This window comes from Frieseomelitta varia, unplaced genomic scaffold (assembly GCF_011392965.1).
Source record: "Frieseomelitta varia isolate USP_RPSP 00005682 unplaced genomic scaffold, Fvar_1.2 scaffold_886, whole genome shotgun sequence".
Lineage (NCBI taxonomy): Eukaryota > Metazoa > Arthropoda > Insecta > Hymenoptera > Apidae > Frieseomelitta > Frieseomelitta varia.
In genome coordinates this window covers 432,857-451,358 of record NW_025110685.1, presented here as the reverse complement: position 1 = coordinate 451,358, position 18,502 = coordinate 432,857, and the positions used below count along the sequence as shown (strand labels likewise).

Sequence of the window (18,502 nt, the reverse complement as noted above, 5' to 3'; positions counted from 1 at the left end):
TTTTTTTACAAACGGTTCTTCAATTCGATCTCTTCCCTTGGAAAAGAGACACTTCTGTAGTCTCACGCGTACTCGGCGAGTTTCATCACAGCCCGGGGGGAACGCTGGTTAAACGCTGCGACACGTAAAATCCACCTACAGATGTGTTGCTTGCACGCAGAACAGACACGGCTGAAGGATCGTGACGGACGAGTCAAAATGCGAGAAGGTTCGTCGTACGCCCCCTTTTAATCCGTTTAACGCGGCCAATCGGGTAACCTTGTACACACCACGGAAATGTAAATACGAGAAAGGATCTCTCGAGTCGACGCCAAATATCTACAGGGCGTGAACTTGAGGAGAGCTGGTGGTTGGTTTAGGGGAATAGAAAAGTTGACCCTCGTCGCGAGGATTTTATTGGGTTAGGTCTGTGACCCAAGATGCGTTTAAATCGCGTGGAGAAGAATTGTCGCTTGGAGAACACGTGGTATCGTCAAAGTACGAATTTAATTCTGCAGAATTCATCCTTTAATTCATTTAGTGTATGATTTAACGAAGCTGTACGTACGCTAATTTACACAAGATATAAAAGGTCACGTCCGAGGTTTTTAAAGACTAGCGTCTGGATGCACAATCGCGAAGCAAAACGAACTGCGAAATGATTGACGCTTTTACAGCAGCGAGTAACTTGATACGTTGTTTGCGGCGGCACGAGCGATTTCTCGCTTCCTTGGAGAACGTCTTGACATCAAATAAAGTCGAGAATGCTCGTGTGCGCTTCGCTAAGTTGCTAAACTGTTCGATGCATATTCGCGCTTAATCTACATAACGAAGAGTGGCGAGCAGAGAGGGGGGAGGGGGAGAGGGAGAAGGAGAACGACTAAAGCCACTTGACGCAGCTTTAACGGTTCACTTGCCAGGTCGAATCGTTGAATTGAACCTCGAATAAGCAACGGTGTACCCGATCCGCGAACGCACACCACGTAACAATGCTATTAAGCCCAAGGGGAGGGTTGGTAAACGGGGCGAGTATTAATTAAGTGCATCTCCTTAGGTTCGTTCTCGAGTATCATTCAGTGAAAAGAAAATCGTTCCCTCCCTCCCTTTCCTCTCCACAGCCTGAAGGAACCAGGCTCGCGCTAATTCATACCGTCGGCATGTACGATGATTTATGAGTGCCACTCTCACGCGATGCGGAAGAACCTCGCCGAATTTTAGCCGCGGATTCCACCTGGGTTGCCTGCCGCAGGCGTTTCACGAACGAAACACTCCACGACTGTTATCGATTGGTACTTTTCAGACCAATTCAGACGGAAGAACACGTTGTACAAATATGGCCTTTGTTGTTCGTAAATTAGCGACGTAGGTAAATAAGAACGACTGAACGTGAAGAAATCAGAGTTCTTTTCTTCTTTTCGACGTTATTTAGATTACACTTTTGCGTGGAATGGTAAAAACGTCGCTAGTACACGAAGCTTTCCCGTGTTGCATCAGAATGATCTTGGAATTATCATCGAAGGGGAACTTCTTGCTCGGTGACACATAATCTGCAGTTCCAAAAATTAAAGTAGTATCTATTGAATGTCCTTCGAAAATATACAAAGATGTGATACGATGCTCGTTTCGGTATGTTCGAGACGAAAGCTCGAGGCTGAATTTCACGACCAGAGAATGTTGAAACGCACGTCCTTACGAAACAACCTTTCGACCCTTAAACCAAGGGAAATAGGTCGATCGAGCGTCGTTTCGCCAATAGACCTCGTCTTAGCTGCGCGATAAGCTATCAGAGGGAAAGCAATCTACGATACAGTGGCGCTATGAAGAGGAAGCACGTATACGCGGCACCGCGCAAATATCGTCGTATCAGTGATAACAGAAGCGATTTAAAGGGCCAGGGAAAAGGAAATTATTAAATCGTCGCGAGAACGACAGCTCTTTGGGGACGAGATTATCAAAAGGTCAGGTCAGAAAATGAAAATTAAAAGTTGGCGAGAAATGAAGAATCTTGAGACATCGATCGCGGGAATAGCCGAGATTAGCAACGTCGAGAAAGTATTCCCCGTCTGAAGAAACAGCGGAACATTTAGAAGTTCTTGGAAGAGACAACTATTGGAAACGTAAACTAGTAACTACTGGTAATTACATGGATCATTTAAATCGTTGGTTTCTCGTTCCCTCGAGAATCGTTCTTCGACATGTGACTTGTGAGAGAATTTCAGTTCAGTCGTCCTTATCCTGCTTATCTGTGCCATTTCTTTAATGTAAAAACCAAGCTCTAAAAATTTAAATCTTCCGATACAGTTAGATTGCAATCGTGATCGTGATAAACGACGACAGGGAGAATCTTAGGAAATTAGAAAATTGGTTTAGATGTCGGTTATGTACCAGCGACCTTATACATAAAGTGCGACCTCCTACGAAAGGACGCAAATCGGATCATTCAATGTATATTAATCGACTCGTTACCCACTAACCATTACGAATATAAATGGACAACTTCCCACGTGGAATCGCGAAGAATTTCTAAACCTTGCTCTTTCATTTTCATCGTTCCACCAATATTTCGTAAATTTTCTTCGCCACATAACACACGATGACACGTAATACGATAAATATGGTTGATACAAGTATCAACTTTCAGGTTAGGCAGCGTCGATTAATCGCTGAACTATTAATCATCATTGTCAGCAGTTGGAGTTTCTGCCAAAATAATCGCATGAGACTTCCACATGACTATAAATCACGCGTGCCTATACAGTTTTACCCCTCCGCTCTGAACAATGAATAGCTGGCAATATAATATTGTCTCGAGTACGATTAATAAGCGAGCCTAGGCAATATTTATAGTACGGGCTAGCAGTGGTTAAAAACATGCATGTAGCAGCAATAAATATACGATGACGTCGAAAAGAAAGCTAATAAATGTAGATTGGAACGCGACGACCATTGCTTTACGATGTGGTGTGAGTTGCAAATTCCTTGCTTTCTTACCTCACCTACTTCTTTTAATCTTCTCTAATGGAAAAAAATCTTCAAAAAAGGAAAAATAAATTACACGGGAAAGAAAATCACAAACGAGAATAATTTTCCTTTTTATATTTTTTTAGCCTGTTTCTTTTCCTTTCTCTATCTCTCTCATTTTTTTTCTTTTTATTCACCGCGCGCATTCATTTCAAAAGAGATACGCGCACCATTGATAGAAACGAAACCCACAAAGAGGAAAAAGCATTTCGAAACTCGAATTTAAAGCTTAATGAAATTCGTCAGTCTGTGAATACTCGTCATTCGTGCAAATTTCCGGCGAAACTGTATTCGCTGTCGCAATTTTATCTCGCGGATGGCTCGAAAACTTGCTCTTTCCCAGTCGACAATCGCGGACGATATCAGTCGAGATTCGAAGAGTGTCGGCATTTCCTAAGAAAGATAGGATGGACGAAAAGACTGCGAGGCAACAGCGACGTTGTTATCTCGAATTTATCAGTGGTAGGCGACGCGTCCGGATAGAAAGTAGGAAGAGGAAGGCGAAGTCAAGGAGAACCGTAATTGTATGGCCGTCGTTACGTTGAAGCAGACCCTCGTTTTATTTTCGAGAAGATGAATTCAACGGAAGGTCTTAAGCTAATTAAATTACCCCTCTGGTTTTCACCGGAGATAGAGAAGGGAGAGAAAGAAAGAGAGAAAAAGAGAGAAAGAGAGAGAAGCGACCAAATAAATGGCAACGAAAAGATTCATGCCTGTGGCCGATGCTACTCTAAGGCAAAAGTCAACAAGCAACGGAGGCAAATAGCTTTTCTCCAACACGCGTTGCATTAAAGGTACCATTTTCAACCTTTAATTGGAATTTTCATGTAAAAAGTAAATCGTAATTACTTTCACGTGTAACAGTCTCATTTGCCCATTAGAGTCCTTTTATTTCGATCTGTTATTCGAACGGACCCAAGATACGTTGGACTTCTGATTACCAACATTCGTACGTTGAATTTTGACGCTCCCAATTAACTCTTATGCCGAGAACGGTACATCTACGCGCGACCGGGCGATTTAATGGCACGATTGGTCTCGCTAGCAGATAAAATTAGCATAGACATAAGTAGGCACGATTTTTTATAGCCAGTTAACTCGTAGTCCCCCGATCCGATGCTCATTGTCCCACTATTATGTCACCGTCACCGAGGAAGGACATTAATTCGATCTCGAAGGGTAGCTATAATGTTATGCAAATTCCTCATTAACAGACAAGCACTTGAAACGCGGCAACGTTCGCCAATTTCAGCTGCATGGACTTCTACGTTCAACTAATCTCGATGCGATTATTACGACGAATGTTCGCTCTAATAGTAACAAGTTGACTGACATCGTAAATTTATTTTGCTTTTAATAGATACTACACTCGCTATCGGCTATCGGTCACTTTCAAACTAAAAGAGAGAAAAAACGCAAGATAGGGAAAAATTGGCGCCAGAAAATTTTAATCGATCGTTGTTTCGTTGGTGTATCAAAGTATTGGAATAAATCTCCAATTAATCGACCCTCGCCAACACGCTCCAGATGCCTTCGTTTCGATACACCGTTGATAACGATCATTATTATCGCATTGTCTAAGTACCGGCGGCTTGTCAAGCGTGTCACCGCTAATTGTCGCTTTCATAGGTCCAGTGTCTCCGCTAATTGCATTCCTTACTCAATTTCCATTAGAGAATGGCCTACGCTGACACGTATCTCCACGAGGAGTGACAACTTTACAGAGACAGGCGATCCCCCCAGTCTCCGTGTGGCTCTGATCAAGATACCGCCGGACGAAGGTGTAGCTCCGCCCGCGCTAAGTGGTGTCTTCTCGTGTGCCCCATTGTTGCCGAAATGGTTAAGTTAATCCCGATGTTCGATCCTGCCGATAGACTTCGGGGTTAAATAAGGATTAGCGCGGTGACTCGGCGAGATTTAAAGAACATGGACACGGTCGATCTACCAAGAACTGACCCGATCAGCAAACTGTCGTTTCGCTTTTTCGTCCGAGAGCCGACCAATCGCGGTCTCGATCGGATTTCCTCCGAAACGATTCACGAATCGCTGTGAAAAGCCTGCCCTCCCCAGCAACGAAGAAACGATCGGTAGATCGATATCGAGATACCGTTGAAGTAGACGTTAAAAGGCGCGCAGGAAAACGCGTGGTCACTCGTATCGAGACGATTTGTATACTTTCTCTGCGCGAGAATAAAACACGGTGACCGATTTAAACAGAATTTCTCGTCTAGCTCGGCTCGTGCTAGGAGAAAATCAATACTCGGAGAACTGCGAGGGAAACAATTTTCAACCGCGGAGATAGCCTCCGCTGTTAGCCTTTTATTAACGGGAAGCGTCGTGCAAAGTCACGTGGTTCTGCGGTCGTGAAACTCCACGAAAGACATTGGCGAGTCGACCGATAATTCGTAAAATTCGTCGATCGGGAAAGTTTGTCATCGGTCGGATAGTTCTCTCGGTTGTAGCGTTCGATTTCTCGATTGCCTCGAGCCGTACCTTCGAATCGAAACGAAGGACCCAGTAAGCCGCTGCTAAATTAGATTTTACCTCGCTCAGGCTGGTATGTAATCATGGAGCGACTACAAATCTTCCGACCCTTCGTGACCAGCTGTAGGCTACGCGTCGAGTTCGTAGCCTGTTCAAAGGGTGTTCTCGCGTTGGTTCATCGAGGTGGCCACGCACAATACACGTTTTTTTGCGACATCACCGCGAGTGATGCAAATAAAATGTCCTTTTGTGAAAGGGGAGAGAGGAAATTAAGTAGCTATTTCATGGTGCTAATTATGACAAATAGCGCCAAGACTTTTACGATCGGACATCAATCTCGAGGCGAGCTCTGCTTTTCGTTTTTTGCGTATCGGTTCATTCGTGGACAACCCATTTTAAACGATAGCAAACGTAACGATCTGCGTTATCGCAATCTAAATAACTACCAAGATCGAGGGCAGCGAGTGGCATTTTGTAATCAAATTATTCGCTTGCATACAGAATGGAAACACAATATATATTTCATTCTACGAGTTGCAACTTCGAGCTGTGCGATGAATTTCAACCACTGATCTGTCGCCTCCGTTTCTAATTCAGTTAGCCTCGCTAATATTATCTGACACTTGCTTTCGACATCCAGAATAAAAAGCTTATACCTTCGCAAATATTTTTACACGAAAGTTCATTGCACGACGTTCACAATGGTTACGAAGTTTAAGCGCCCGAGAATATCTTCCTCCAAATTTACTTCCTCATTGCGTATGTATTTAGCCTCCACGTATAAGAAAAAAAAAAACAAATTATTAATAAAACAGATAAACGAGCAAGCGAATAATTAAACGTAGGATGGTTTGAAATATTAATAATAATCAAGTAATTGGTTGCTAATTACTCACGTTTAATTAAACTCACACCGCGAAGTATATTCAACAATTGAGAAATTGAAATTGCACGTCAAACATGAGATTTCAATTATGATGATTAAGAGATCGGTAATACAGACTATTTATATTGTGTCGTAAGACGTCATACTAACGCGAAGATTAATTTAAACTGTTATTACGAAAGTGTGTTATGCTAACTCCTTATGTAATGTTATAAATTATAAACTTTCACGACCGGCTCAGTGGTCTAGGGGTATGATTCTCGCTTTGGGTGCGAGAGGTCCCGGGTTCAAATCCCGGCTGAGCCCATTTTTTTCTTTTCTTTTTACTTTTTACTAATCAATATATTTATATTAACTCTATACGATTCCCTGGTATTGCACACAACAGGACTGATTTTCCCAAAATCATTGTCGTAATTATTTTCGATTAAAAAATTCATTTGAACAACGATGTCGTATATACAATTTATTACGCTCGATTGTTCTATCAAACTGAAATCAAAATTATTTAAAATCAAATTATCAAGGTTGTGAAAAAAAAGAGAGGAAACATAATAAAAACTAATTTAATTAAAAATTACTTATTCAAACGCAGTGAAATTGTTTTCCCCTCGGGGATATGTATTCGAAAAATAAACTTTTGAATAAAACAACACGGGACAATCATCGCGTGTAATGCATTTGTTATTCGTAAAAATTTGTATGCGTCGAGCGTTTGTAATTCCCGTCGAAATTTTCGCGTATCATCGCGTACCTACCGCGAGAAAGCTGAACAATTACGAGCTAGCAAGCTCGTAAATCAATCTCTGCCACGGTGGCAGATGCTCATTTCCATTCAGCTTTATTATTTTATTACCCCGGCGCTTCCAAACAGTCGTCTTAGACAAAGTATGCGTTAGATTATACATACACACGCGTATGAATTTTTTCAAATGAGAAAGGAACACGTCTCATTTGCATTCTCCATTCTAGACAATAAATATTGAGTTTCCACAGGAGTTTCTCGACAAGACAAAACATATAAGAAACACAGATCGTGTACGAAATCACTTAGCGTACAAAATCAGGTGATGCTTGAATTTCACGGGTGAGAAAGCAGGTGAAATTATAAAATAAAGGCCTTTTAAAAGCTAATCGTCAAAGATATAATTACGTATATTTACGTATTTTCACTGTTTGCTATCTCCGTTTTTGTTTTCTCTATTATTAACTCTTTGAGCGCCAGAATCATCGAGGCATCTGACCGTCACGCTCGGCCACATTTTTCGGTTAAACCGATTCAACGGATACCACAGTAATTTCCTGAAACTTGCAAGGCGAAATTAGACGAACGCAGATGTATGAGACACGCGTGGTTCACGGTTTAATAAGAAAATCAAACGGCACGCAGTGAAAACGATAGGGTCAGGCACCTGCCGCTTGTAACGATCGCTTAATGACTCGTCGAAACTGTATCTCTCTATTATATTCTTCGCGTTACTTTCTCACACAGAAAACCGGGTCACCTTGACGGAAGTCACTGCTTTTATTCCAGAAACCCGTTCGAGTTTATTTCGAAATTCTCTCGTAAATGGTATTTCTCGTAGATTCTTTCTCTCTGATCGGCTCCAACGGCAGGAAAGGCGTGATAATGTAATAAAGACAAAATAAAACGAAAATATTTCCTATCGTCTGAAATTTTTACCCAAGAATACAAGGAGCGAGACATAGAAAGAACGTAGAAAAAGTTTACACTCCTTCTCACTCAAAATATATTACACAATTTTGATTTTTGACTCGTATCGTTTAGCATTTCAACTCGTCAATTCGAAACTCCCTTTCGATTCATCATACTTTTGCTTACGATTGCTTTCTAGTCTAGCGATGACAAATTTTCATCGTTCGCAAGTCGTCAAAGACTGGCGTATTGTACGCGTGAATTTCATCGGAGCTTGTCTACGCGACTTTTAAATCGAATTCAGGTAGAAGATTCCTGTGTTTGTGGGCGGTACAGCGAAATTATTCTCACGTCATTGGTTTAGCATAGTGCGCGTAGCTACGGTGGCCAAACGTAGCTGGTAATGCCGATCTCACAATGGTTGCTTCACAATGAGAAAGCTGTCCCGTTGTCGATCTTCGCGTTTCCCCCAAAAACGTGCATCGGGGTTTTGTGCATCGTCATGGAAAGACGGCGCGGCGTGCGTCAAAACGGCAAAAAGAAGGACAAAATGCAGCTCGCGTCGCTACACCAACGGCAACGATCCATTATAATTTCTTATTGTTAGTCCTAAGGATAATGTACGAGTTTTATTTCCGGTTGAAAAGCATTGGAAACAATTTGAAATCAGCAAGGCGCGATGTTACTGTAACGTAGCTGATTTAATCAACGATTCATTTCATGTTGCACGAGTACACAAATACTCCACAGACTGGACAAACAAATTAAATTTCAGCTACTCGTAATAACACTTTGTCAGCGCATGCACGCGACTAGTAGGTACGTTGAAAAACGTACGAAAATTACAATTAAGCTCCAAAACGTGATGACGACGCGGTACAATAATATAAATGAAATCGAGAACGTGTACATCGTTCGTGAACTGGACGTAAATCAGACACATCGAGAACAACGCGCAAGGATATATTTTAATTTCGTCGCATAAATTTCCCGAAAGTTAGAGTTCTCCGTAGTCCGGCGACTACGATGTACACGTTCATTGCGAAAATCATAAAGTCACCGTGAAACGAAACCGCAAACCACGAGACCACGATATTAATACATTAATTTGTGCGACTCTCTCTCTCTCTCTTTCTCTTTCTCTCTCTCTATTCAGATTTAAAATTCAATGCTACCACGCTCTCGAATCGAATAAATTCCGCTTTAACATAACGTTGAACTTCCACAGACCCATTCCACCGCGGCATGGTCTTTCGATATCGTGAAAAGAGGCACGCCTTTGTTAAAGATGAAATTCGTTACAGTATTAGTGCAGCGGCGTTCGCGTTGCACGCTAAAAGGGAGTTCCCGGCGTTGACGTTGAAACCGCGCCTCGCCATTGTCCCTCTGCACGGCAAACACGAAAAAACGGTTTCAATTTTCGAGTGCCCGCACCGCCGTGTCGGCTCTCTGTTCGTTTTGTCACCAAAGTGCTTCCCCTTTTCGACGAGAGCTCGAGAGGCCGAGGCAACCCCCGCCATTCTGCGTACAGCATCTCGAGTGCTGTCGCGCTGACTCTTTTCAACTTTGATCGAGCGCCTCTTCAGTGCGCATAAGATGAAATGAATTAGCGCTCAGGAAACCGGAAAGCCTCCGTCGTCTTCAACCTCTCGCTTGTTTCCCCTATGTTTCTCGTCGTTTCTTGTTCATACAGTCTCTCTCTCTCTCTCTCTCTCTTTCTTTCTCTATCTCTATCTTTCTGCTCGATAGTTTTAGCTCTCTTGCATTCCGTCGCTCTTGTTTCCAGGCGCGAGAACCGTTGCGGTTTCCCTTCCCAAAACGCTCTGCGACCACAATTTTTCTCGAGCGTCGCGAGCTGCTGAAACTCATTAATACCACTCTCGGGCAACCCCGTGACAGCGTCACGAATAGTTTCAACAGTCTCCGCCAATGTGTTATAGAACGCGTCGCAGAAAGCGTCGGCGAATTCGTTGGACAATTTATTTCCCTTTCGGAGAAGAACGGTTTATCACCGTTTCATCGAGTTTCAGCCACGACGCCTGGTCTTTTATCCTCGCTTGAGTTGTTCAACGCCGCGCAAGAACATACACACACACACACACACACACACACGTCGAATCGATTTCAATATCATTTCTCCGTTCATCGATACAACTAAAGCTAATACATAGCAATCATCGTATCGCCACATCGTAATTACAATTCCAATAGTAATCAGCGCGACATAATCGGCAACGTGACTGCGTTTCCGCTAATGAAATACAATAACCGCTCTGTGTCGCGGTCAAAGCGATTAAATCAACAATCGCTTTCACAGGTCTTCGTAGGCGAGATTTTCGACGTACGTATAATACTGTGTCAAGGCGCGTTTGTTCGAAATGGAGGAAAATACGCATACATGCATACGTATTTAACGATGTTAGTGCGTTTCTAATGAGCTGGCTAGTGGCTAGTCAGTCGCCAAGGTCGATTTAATTCGTTCCCCCCCTCCCCTTGAAGTTTCAATGACACAAAGTCGAAACGTGTCCAATTACCTGGCTCCTCGTTAGCTAAAATCCTGCTAATTCCAGGCGATTCCTGGAAATCCACCTCACCGCACTCTGTTTCTCTTGCTCATTCTCTGTCCAGCTCGTTGGCTTTGGAACGGTTCGAATGTTTAATAGATTTGTAAAGGAGCTTGCTTCCCTGTATCTGCATATCAGTTGCATCACCGGGGACCGGATTGAATTTGAGGCGTGACGAGCCTGAGCACGCAAGGGTCCGGAAAATTGAATTGCAGCTCGGCCACCAGCCGACGATGCAGTCGCAGGAATCATTCATGTCGATACAGAATTTACTGGGAACAATTGGACGACTAGATTAGCCCAAGCTAAAAACCCACTGCCAAAGATCGAAACGAAACGCTATCTCGATGATTGAACAAAGCCCTCCACTTTTGCCTTCACGTGTGACAGCTCATTTATCTCAAATCGCAATGAAAGTCACACGCAGCAGTTGAATTTACTGATTCGTGAAATTCACGAAATGTCAAAGCTCAACACGGTGGACCAGCGTTTAGCTAACTCGATTACTTGGATCTCGTGGAAATTGGGTATTTTGCGAACCGGGCGAACGAAGATCCGAGGCTGCACGCTGAAGTGACGAGGCTGCGACGTTACAGCAACGTCTCGTCACTTTGCTTTGTGCAGGGATAAACAAGTTTCCATTGGCCGGCGATATATAGCGCGGGACAGAGCGTATCGTTGCACACAGATTTTGTAAAATAGAAGTGTCCGAGCGAATTCCAACGAACGCCTTCTTCAAAATCTCTCACGCGCCGTTCCCATACGTACGAAATATTTCAACAGTTTGGAAAACTGCTCCGACGAATAGGAATGACGCTAGGGAGACGTAATCGATTGGTCCACTCGAGAAGAGGTGGGCCAGGTTAAAGCAACGCACGCGTTGAAAGACCGCGAAATTCGCAGTAACCTTAGGCGCAGCAGCCTCCACTAAACGTCCTTTAAACCGACGGACAACACGTTCTTCAAAAGTACCGACCGCCCTTACGCTTCGCGCGAAACCTTCCCCCTCGGAACACGAAGAAGAAAGAGGGAAGCAAAGAAAGCAAAGAGGAGTCGACGCGCGAGGCCGACAATTTTTTGATTTCGCAGACTTTTCCCCGGTTTAGTCGGTCATGCATTCTCCTCGCGGATGAATGAAGCCAGGCACGAACCGAGAAGTTGGGTGAAGAGATACGTGAATGGGCCGGAGAACGTCGAGGACTGAAAAAAAGGCAGCCGGTTTTCACGTTCGATCACCCGCTGCGTGAGCACGAAGGCGACACAAGTGTCCTATTGTCGATCGACCAGGATCGACGAGAGTGCCTCCGGCCATTGTCGTCTCCGCTCCTTAACACCATTAACTACGTTTTACCTTAAATTTAACCCAAAGTGGAGGCCCTCTTGACAAATTTCCGGGATTTACGGTATCACAGCTGATTTCACATCGACAATGGCTATTCCCCCGGTCATCGCGACTCTTGCTTTTCAAGACCTTTGTCCTCTCTACGTTTTTCCAGTCTACGTGCTCGTGTGCCTATGTGTGATCCACATTCGTCTTTGATCTGTTTCACTGCGGCTTAACGATCGAGAAAACTGAACGCGATGTAATAACCAGCGTAGGTTAAACAATCCTCTTTGCATTTATTATCGGCCGGGTCGAGAGAACCTAGTGATCGTTAAAGTCGCAGCACGCTCGTATTGCTGCTCATTCAATAAAATTCACCGGTGAAATTTCGTCGACGAATTTCTAAACTTCGAGTTGCTGACCGATTGTTCGTACTGAATGATGTCCTTTCGCCCAACGTCAACGTGATATTCTGTATCGAGAGAAATGAGAGGTGCTTTTTCAAGATTTGTACGAGTAATAAATTTGTTCGATATGCCCACGACCTCGATAGATAGAGGCAACGTTATTTTTCACCAACTTTTCACGAAAAAGTAAACTGCGATGCGACGTAATTCAAGTAACCAACTATCGACAATAATTTACACTGGAATCAATAATCATAGGTAATGGTGATTTACTGAGCATATTGGCAAGATTGAATACTAAATCGTATCATGAAATTGGCACGAACAATTATCGCGTTTTACATTGTGAAACATTTATCGATTGACGAGCGTTTAACACGTAACTCTCATGGACTACGTGGAATTAATTAAATCTTTGTACAAACGTACCGATACGAAATCGTTATTTTACCATTTTTATATTATCAACTCAAATTATCGTTAACAACTAAAGAAATTCCAGTTTAAAAACTACCAATAAACCAATTAACAAACGAAAAAAAAAAAAAGAAATATGATAAAATAATGGCAATGTGATTCGCATTGCGTGAAAATATTCTGGAACGAAGGTATGTGTATTCAACGTAGCGATAAATTTCAATGACATCTATTTTATTCTGCTTAAAAATGTTATATATTCAAAGTATACAGCATCCATTCTCTTCCTCTTTTTATCGCTCTGCTGCTCGTACAAAAAATATATACCTACACAGTATTTACAAGGTTCGCGTAGAACTGTATTTACAACGACATCGTAATGGAGAAACGCGGAACGTAATCTTGGAAGGTCGTTCATTGCGTGGCAAGCGCAATTCCATTCTACGAATTGACGATCCTTTCCACGGTATGCTTGGTGCATCCTATGCTTCTAAACACAGGCCCGATAGCAGTCTCCTGAATCGTAGTCTGATAAATGGAGCTATCGATTCGTCTCTTTTTATCGCCCGTTTCCTCGATTGTATCTACCATGTTCCTCTTCAAGCCTCTAGACAAATTGTGAACGTCCTTCTCGTAACCGGGACGATCGGCCATCGCGCTCACCCTCGGAAGATTTAATTTCTCCTCCGTTTCCTGTAGGAACCGTTGCGAACTGTCTGTCACGACCAACGACGACGGGGCCGAGTGCTCGAAACGGTCGGCCATGGAATTCGACAACTCCTCGTGGCCGATCGTATCGACGGGCTTGTCAATCGTCGCGTCGGTTTTTTCGTTTCTCATCGACTTCTCGTCGTCCTGCTCGCATTTTCGACTCGAGGTCTCGTCGCTGCAGGACCCCTCCCTCTTTTTGCCGCACGTCCGCAGGCAACAACATTTCTGGCTCTGCCCGGAAGGCAGGTCCTCCTTCTTGTACTTCACTCTCCGATTTTGAAACCAGATTTTCACCTGTTTCTCGGATAATCGGAGATTCGTCGCGATCTCGATTCGCCTCAGCCGCGACAGATACATGTTCGAAGCGAACTCGCGCTCGAGTTCCAGTAATTGGGTACTCGTGAAGGCTGTTCGAATCCTCTTGGAGCTGTTGATGGAGTTCGGAGACTTGGGCGGGGGTGTTGGCGTGCTATTACGCGAGGGTGATGCCTCGCTCGGTGCTGAAACATCTTAAAGAACATAATCACATTAGCATCGAACGTTTCGTGGAATATTTTGCGATGATATTCTGCTTCGACGAAAGAAAGAAATTCTGCCTCGTGGAATTCTGTTTCTCAAAGAGCGCGGAGGGAAATATTTACCCGAGAGTCTGCTGACAGAAGTGTTTAAAGGCGATGGAGGACTCTGGCCAGGGACTGGTCGCATGCTTCCCAAAGCAGGTGGACTGATTGAAACCGGGACAGGCATGGCCGGTGGTCTCGGTACCGGTCTTATCGGCTGATAACCCAGGCCAAGATTGAAAAAGTTGAACATGTAGCTCGGCAATTGATTACCGTAATAGGGCAAGGGGTACGCAGGTGGCGAATTGTTTCCGATCAACGAGTCCACGAGGAAGCTTCGCGACATGTTGACTTATTTTCTATGCGCGGTGAATTTTGAGTTCGTGCGATCCTCTTCGATCAGATTCAACAACACTCGACAATCCGAAACACTGAACAATCTCGCGGTCACTGAAGCGTCGTTGTGCACAGTCTCTCGATCGATTCACCGGGTTTCACCTGATTGTTTGAACATTGATCTCGTTGTATCCCAAGTATCACCAAGGCTGCTGTCAATTCTAAGATGTTTCTTGCGTGAAGTGAATTCGAGCAATTAGAGTGAATGCTCTGAGGTTGTAAGTAGATACAAACGACTTTCGAGACAAGAGATCCTCGCTGTTCGATAGTGTACCTTGATCTGTTTCCCGGTGGACTATCGCTCGAGCAATATATACGGGGTGCTAACTCCACCCAGGGGTTGGTTATCTTCGGGGCCCCTTTTGTACGGGGCCCCGCCCTTTTTCGAGGGTGCCCCCTTTCGATTCACCCTAAACGCGTGCGAGGACCAAGCGGGTTGCTTCCCCTGGGATCGACACCGAGTAGGGCATTTTCTCGCAACGCTAATTCGACGGGTGGCTAATATGTCCGGAAACTTTATACTACCTCCGTACCCATCTTTCCACTATTATTGGCCTGTGCTATAGGGCTCTAACCCCAGCGATGTCTCCTTATTATTCTCCGCCGCATTCGTTCCTCGCGATGATTTTGAAGTATAATTTTAAATTGGCGGAAACGATCGTCGGATCCGGCGTATGGACACATCCATCGTATGGATTCCACTGGAATATCGTTAATATTCTGTTTGTTCGTTTATAACGTCCACGTGTATAACTGTTTTGTGTAATTCTTCGTTTCGTTAGATTGGGTTTGAGCTTTCGTTAAATTGGGACTTTAAACGAGAAGGTACGGGGGGGGGGGGAGAGAGAATATTTTAACCATTTTTCTTGAAACACGGTAAGAAACGTTGAAGTTTTAAGCTCGTTTTTGTCGCTGGTCTTGTCAGATTCTTGCAGAATGTGTTGAAGAATCTCTGCAGGCAATCAAGATAAGCTGATGGAAAAAGACGGCACGGTTAGCACAGGTAGCCAACTTGGTTAAAGAAAGTGTCATTAGTGGTCTTCGTGGTGGCGGAATTCTAGGACGTTTTATGCCAATCAGAGGGAACATTCAAGCAGAGAATTTTCCAGGTAACATTCGCAACTTTTCTTCCCACTCGTTCTTCGAACGGAACTTCGATTCGACACTCGTCTTTTGACCTTTCGTGAAAAGATCAAACACGATGAATTCGTTGAATAATTCCATTGAAAGCATCTCATTAAGAAGATATATCAATTATTCGCGATATATGCTGACAATTCCTGATAGCGAAGGATGCGTCTTGCTAGATTTACCAGGAAACATGCACAAGTTTATTGAACGATAACTTTGTCTGTCTGTCTGTCAGCACTCAATGACTTGAATGATTGAAATCAAATCTCGATGAGCTGCGGCTTTCTTCTCTTTCCATTCGGTTTGCATTCCAGAAAGATTCTCGATCGCTCAACGAGCGACTTACGTTTCCAATAAAAACGTACTCTTATCAAATCTCATCAGATCATTTTCATCATTCTTCGACGAATCGACAGTTTACAAACGTTAACTTCGTTAACGTAATTTTCAACGTTTCAACAAATCAGTGTTGCGACTTCATTCGTGCAAGAAATTCAGTTTCGATGCAAGTTCCAAGCATCGTAAATTATTCCAACGCGTAAATAACTTTGCTCACCCATCAGCGTTTAGAATCACGAGCAGATACATTTCATGCAACAAAGCCTAGCGAATAGCCAAGTTTCGAAAACGGTTTCAAGGCAGAGTCGAGAGAGATTGTGTGCAGTAGGAATATTCGCAGTTGCGCGTTTCGCTATTCTATGACCGAGCGTTTTAACGATCTCTTAAGCGTGCACGATCGATGAAAACGGGAGTCAGGCTTCCAGTTGTCATCATCTGGAGACGCGGTCTGGCGAATAATTCCCCAACTACATGCTTTAACATGAACTGGCGGATATTAAATTTACCCCCGCGGCAACATAATTCGCGTACCAACGCCAACTACTCGAAAATTGCCGACGAATTTGTCTTTTATTATCTCCGCTGGCAACTCGATTCGTTTAATCGTTCGTTCGTTCGTTCATTAACTCGAAAAAGGGACAACGAACCGTATCGACGCAGCACTTTGACGCTGAACCCTTTAAGTATAAATATACGTGGCACAAAATACGACTAGCTGCACGTACTTGCAACTACAAAGAGCCACGAAGTTAATTTCTTGATTACTCGTGGGTGCTTTATCGAGCGTGTGGCACCCACTCGATGTTCAGAAGCCGGAAAATTAATATTTAACGTAGAAAGCACCTCTCGAATATCCCATGTATCGTTGTCGTTCACCGTTTCAGCTTCGTCATTTTCCACACTTCGTGGTTTTCGTGCGAGCAGACTTAACCTTTGGCACCTGTTACCTGGTTCGTTGAAGCCAGCCAGAAACTCGCATGAATTTTGGATCGCATTTCGGATCGTATCGTTACGTGTGCATGTATCTGCCAGTGATACACGGTAACGACCCGACAGCGTCGTTAACACGCGTTAGTCAAAAGTCTAGATTTATATCTGTAATGTGTGCACACGTACAATCTCTTCTGAACCTCGGTTGCAAATGGCGATACCTTTGACAGAAACATTACTCGTACGAGCATTAAAAGCTTATGGAAGATTCCAAATGGTTCATCCTCCAGCGTTTAATATTTTGCTTTCTTCGTTGGTAAGTTGACACCGAGCCAAAGCACTTGTCGCGAGGCCAAACACGCGAGATGTCATGGAAACCGAGTTAAACGCGTTGTAATGCCGCGACGGTACAGGAGGAAAGATCAGAGAGAACGTAGAGCCGTGATTTTAAACCCCTAATAACGCGACTAATCCCATTACAATGTTACCAAGGCAGAGCGAAGAGGAGCGTGCCCCGGAACTCGTATTAAAAATCAGGGTAACGTTATATCACGAACGGCTCGTGAATAATACAGTACAATGCGTATCTCTCTCTCTTTCAGCATATGTCCGGCGGATCCGGCTGATTCGAAGGGTTGCCGCACCCTCCACGCCAGGGGTTGGAACCGCGCCACCCTTCCTACGCCACGCCGAATATCGCAAACAAAGTTAGAGGGACCCCGGTATGTAGCGTTCACGTGCGTCGTTACTCGCGTACCCCGAATCATTACGACCCAAGGATATTTTAATTTCACGTAGGACCCCTCCTTTAACCACCCCATTGGCTGGCTCTTTTATTTGGGGCGTATCCCATCCCCGAGAAGTTGGAGGGCAACCAGCTACGGCTTCGTATCCCATTGAAGAAAGATAAAAGAGAAGAATAGCCTATATTTTGACTAGATTCTTCGATTCTCTGTAGATAGAAAATGGATATTAATGGACTGCGAGTGTCTATGCATTCAATTTTCAACGAGGGTGCTTTTGTGCAAATATGAACATTTTATTTCTTCAATTCAATGTAAATGTTAAGCTCAAGGTAAAATCGAAGGTAGATTTAAGAAGCGAGAACGAATTCGCAGAGTAACGATATTTCCAAGCAAACTATCGTTATCCAAGTGTCGTAACTTCATATCGATTGTTCGTTGGAAAAGCGAGTCCTAGATTTGTTTCAGTTTCCCTATATCAAAGTTTCGAGCGTTGTCGTTCTGAAAATGAATCTCGTATGCACCGAATTTTTCAATTTTCTTCGTTTCGTTGCCGTCGGTATCAACGATCTACGTATCACATATTTCGCGAAACGTTGAAATTTCGTTCCACGTAAAATGGCACGGATACTAGATATCGGAATTTTCGACGTTGAGAGCCAGCAAACTTTCAACGTAACTTACAAGTAGTTCCACGTTAATGTTCTACTGTTTGTAGTTGTCAACCTCGTCCTATAGAAAACATTTGAAACTTCTACTCCAAACTAGCTATGTTTCAAAGTTACTTTCCAACGCGTTCTGAAACTGTTGGATTATCTTTTAATCGATAACTAATTAATTTATAATGACATCAATCTCCCGGATTAAGGACAAGTCGCGTAATCAGGAGAACCGAGTTTCAAAATTCGGTCAGCTATTTTCAACACACGTTCGTGTCACGGAATGGCTTATGC

General features: G+C 43.6%; 1 protein-coding gene, 1 long non-coding RNA gene and 1 other non-coding gene across 3 annotated transcripts; 2 read left to right on the top strand and 1 right to left on the bottom strand.

The window, feature by feature from the left end:
- Positions 1-6,604: 6,604 nt before the first annotated feature.
- Positions 6,605-6,676, top strand: Trnap-ugg. Its single transcript has one exon. It is a non-coding gene; the product is annotated as a tRNA-Pro (tRNA).
- Positions 6,677-13,018: 6,342 nt separating this feature from the next.
- Positions 13,019-14,829, bottom strand: LOC122537111 (GS homeobox 1-like). The gene is made up of 2 exons (XM_043670066.1): positions 14,092-14,829; positions 13,019-13,959 (listed from the first exon to the last, which is right to left on the bottom strand). The coding sequence occupies exons 1-2, from the start codon at positions 14,354-14,356 to the stop codon at positions 13,181-13,183; spliced, it is 1,044 nt and encodes a 347-aa protein (XP_043526001.1). The 5' UTR covers positions 14,357-14,829; the 3' UTR covers positions 13,019-13,180.
- A 2,242-nt stretch (positions 14,830-17,071) lies between these two features.
- LOC122537120 lies at positions 17,072-17,838 on the top strand. The gene is made up of 3 exons (XR_006308550.1): positions 17,072-17,344; positions 17,409-17,528; positions 17,605-17,838. It is a non-coding gene; the product is annotated as an uncharacterized LOC122537120 (long non-coding RNA).
- The last annotated feature ends 664 nt before the right edge of the window (positions 17,839-18,502 follow it).

Excerpts from the sequence above, each read along its gene's own strand:
- LOC122537111 (XM_043670066.1), bottom strand. The coding sequence starts at position 14,356 with ATGTCGCGAAGCTTCCTCGTGGACTCGTTGATCGGAAACAATTCGCCA. Across the intron at positions 13,960-14,091 it reads TTCTGTCAGCAGACTCTCGG|ATGTTTCAGCACCGAGCGAG; the intron begins GTAAATATTTCC and ends ATGTTCTTTAAG.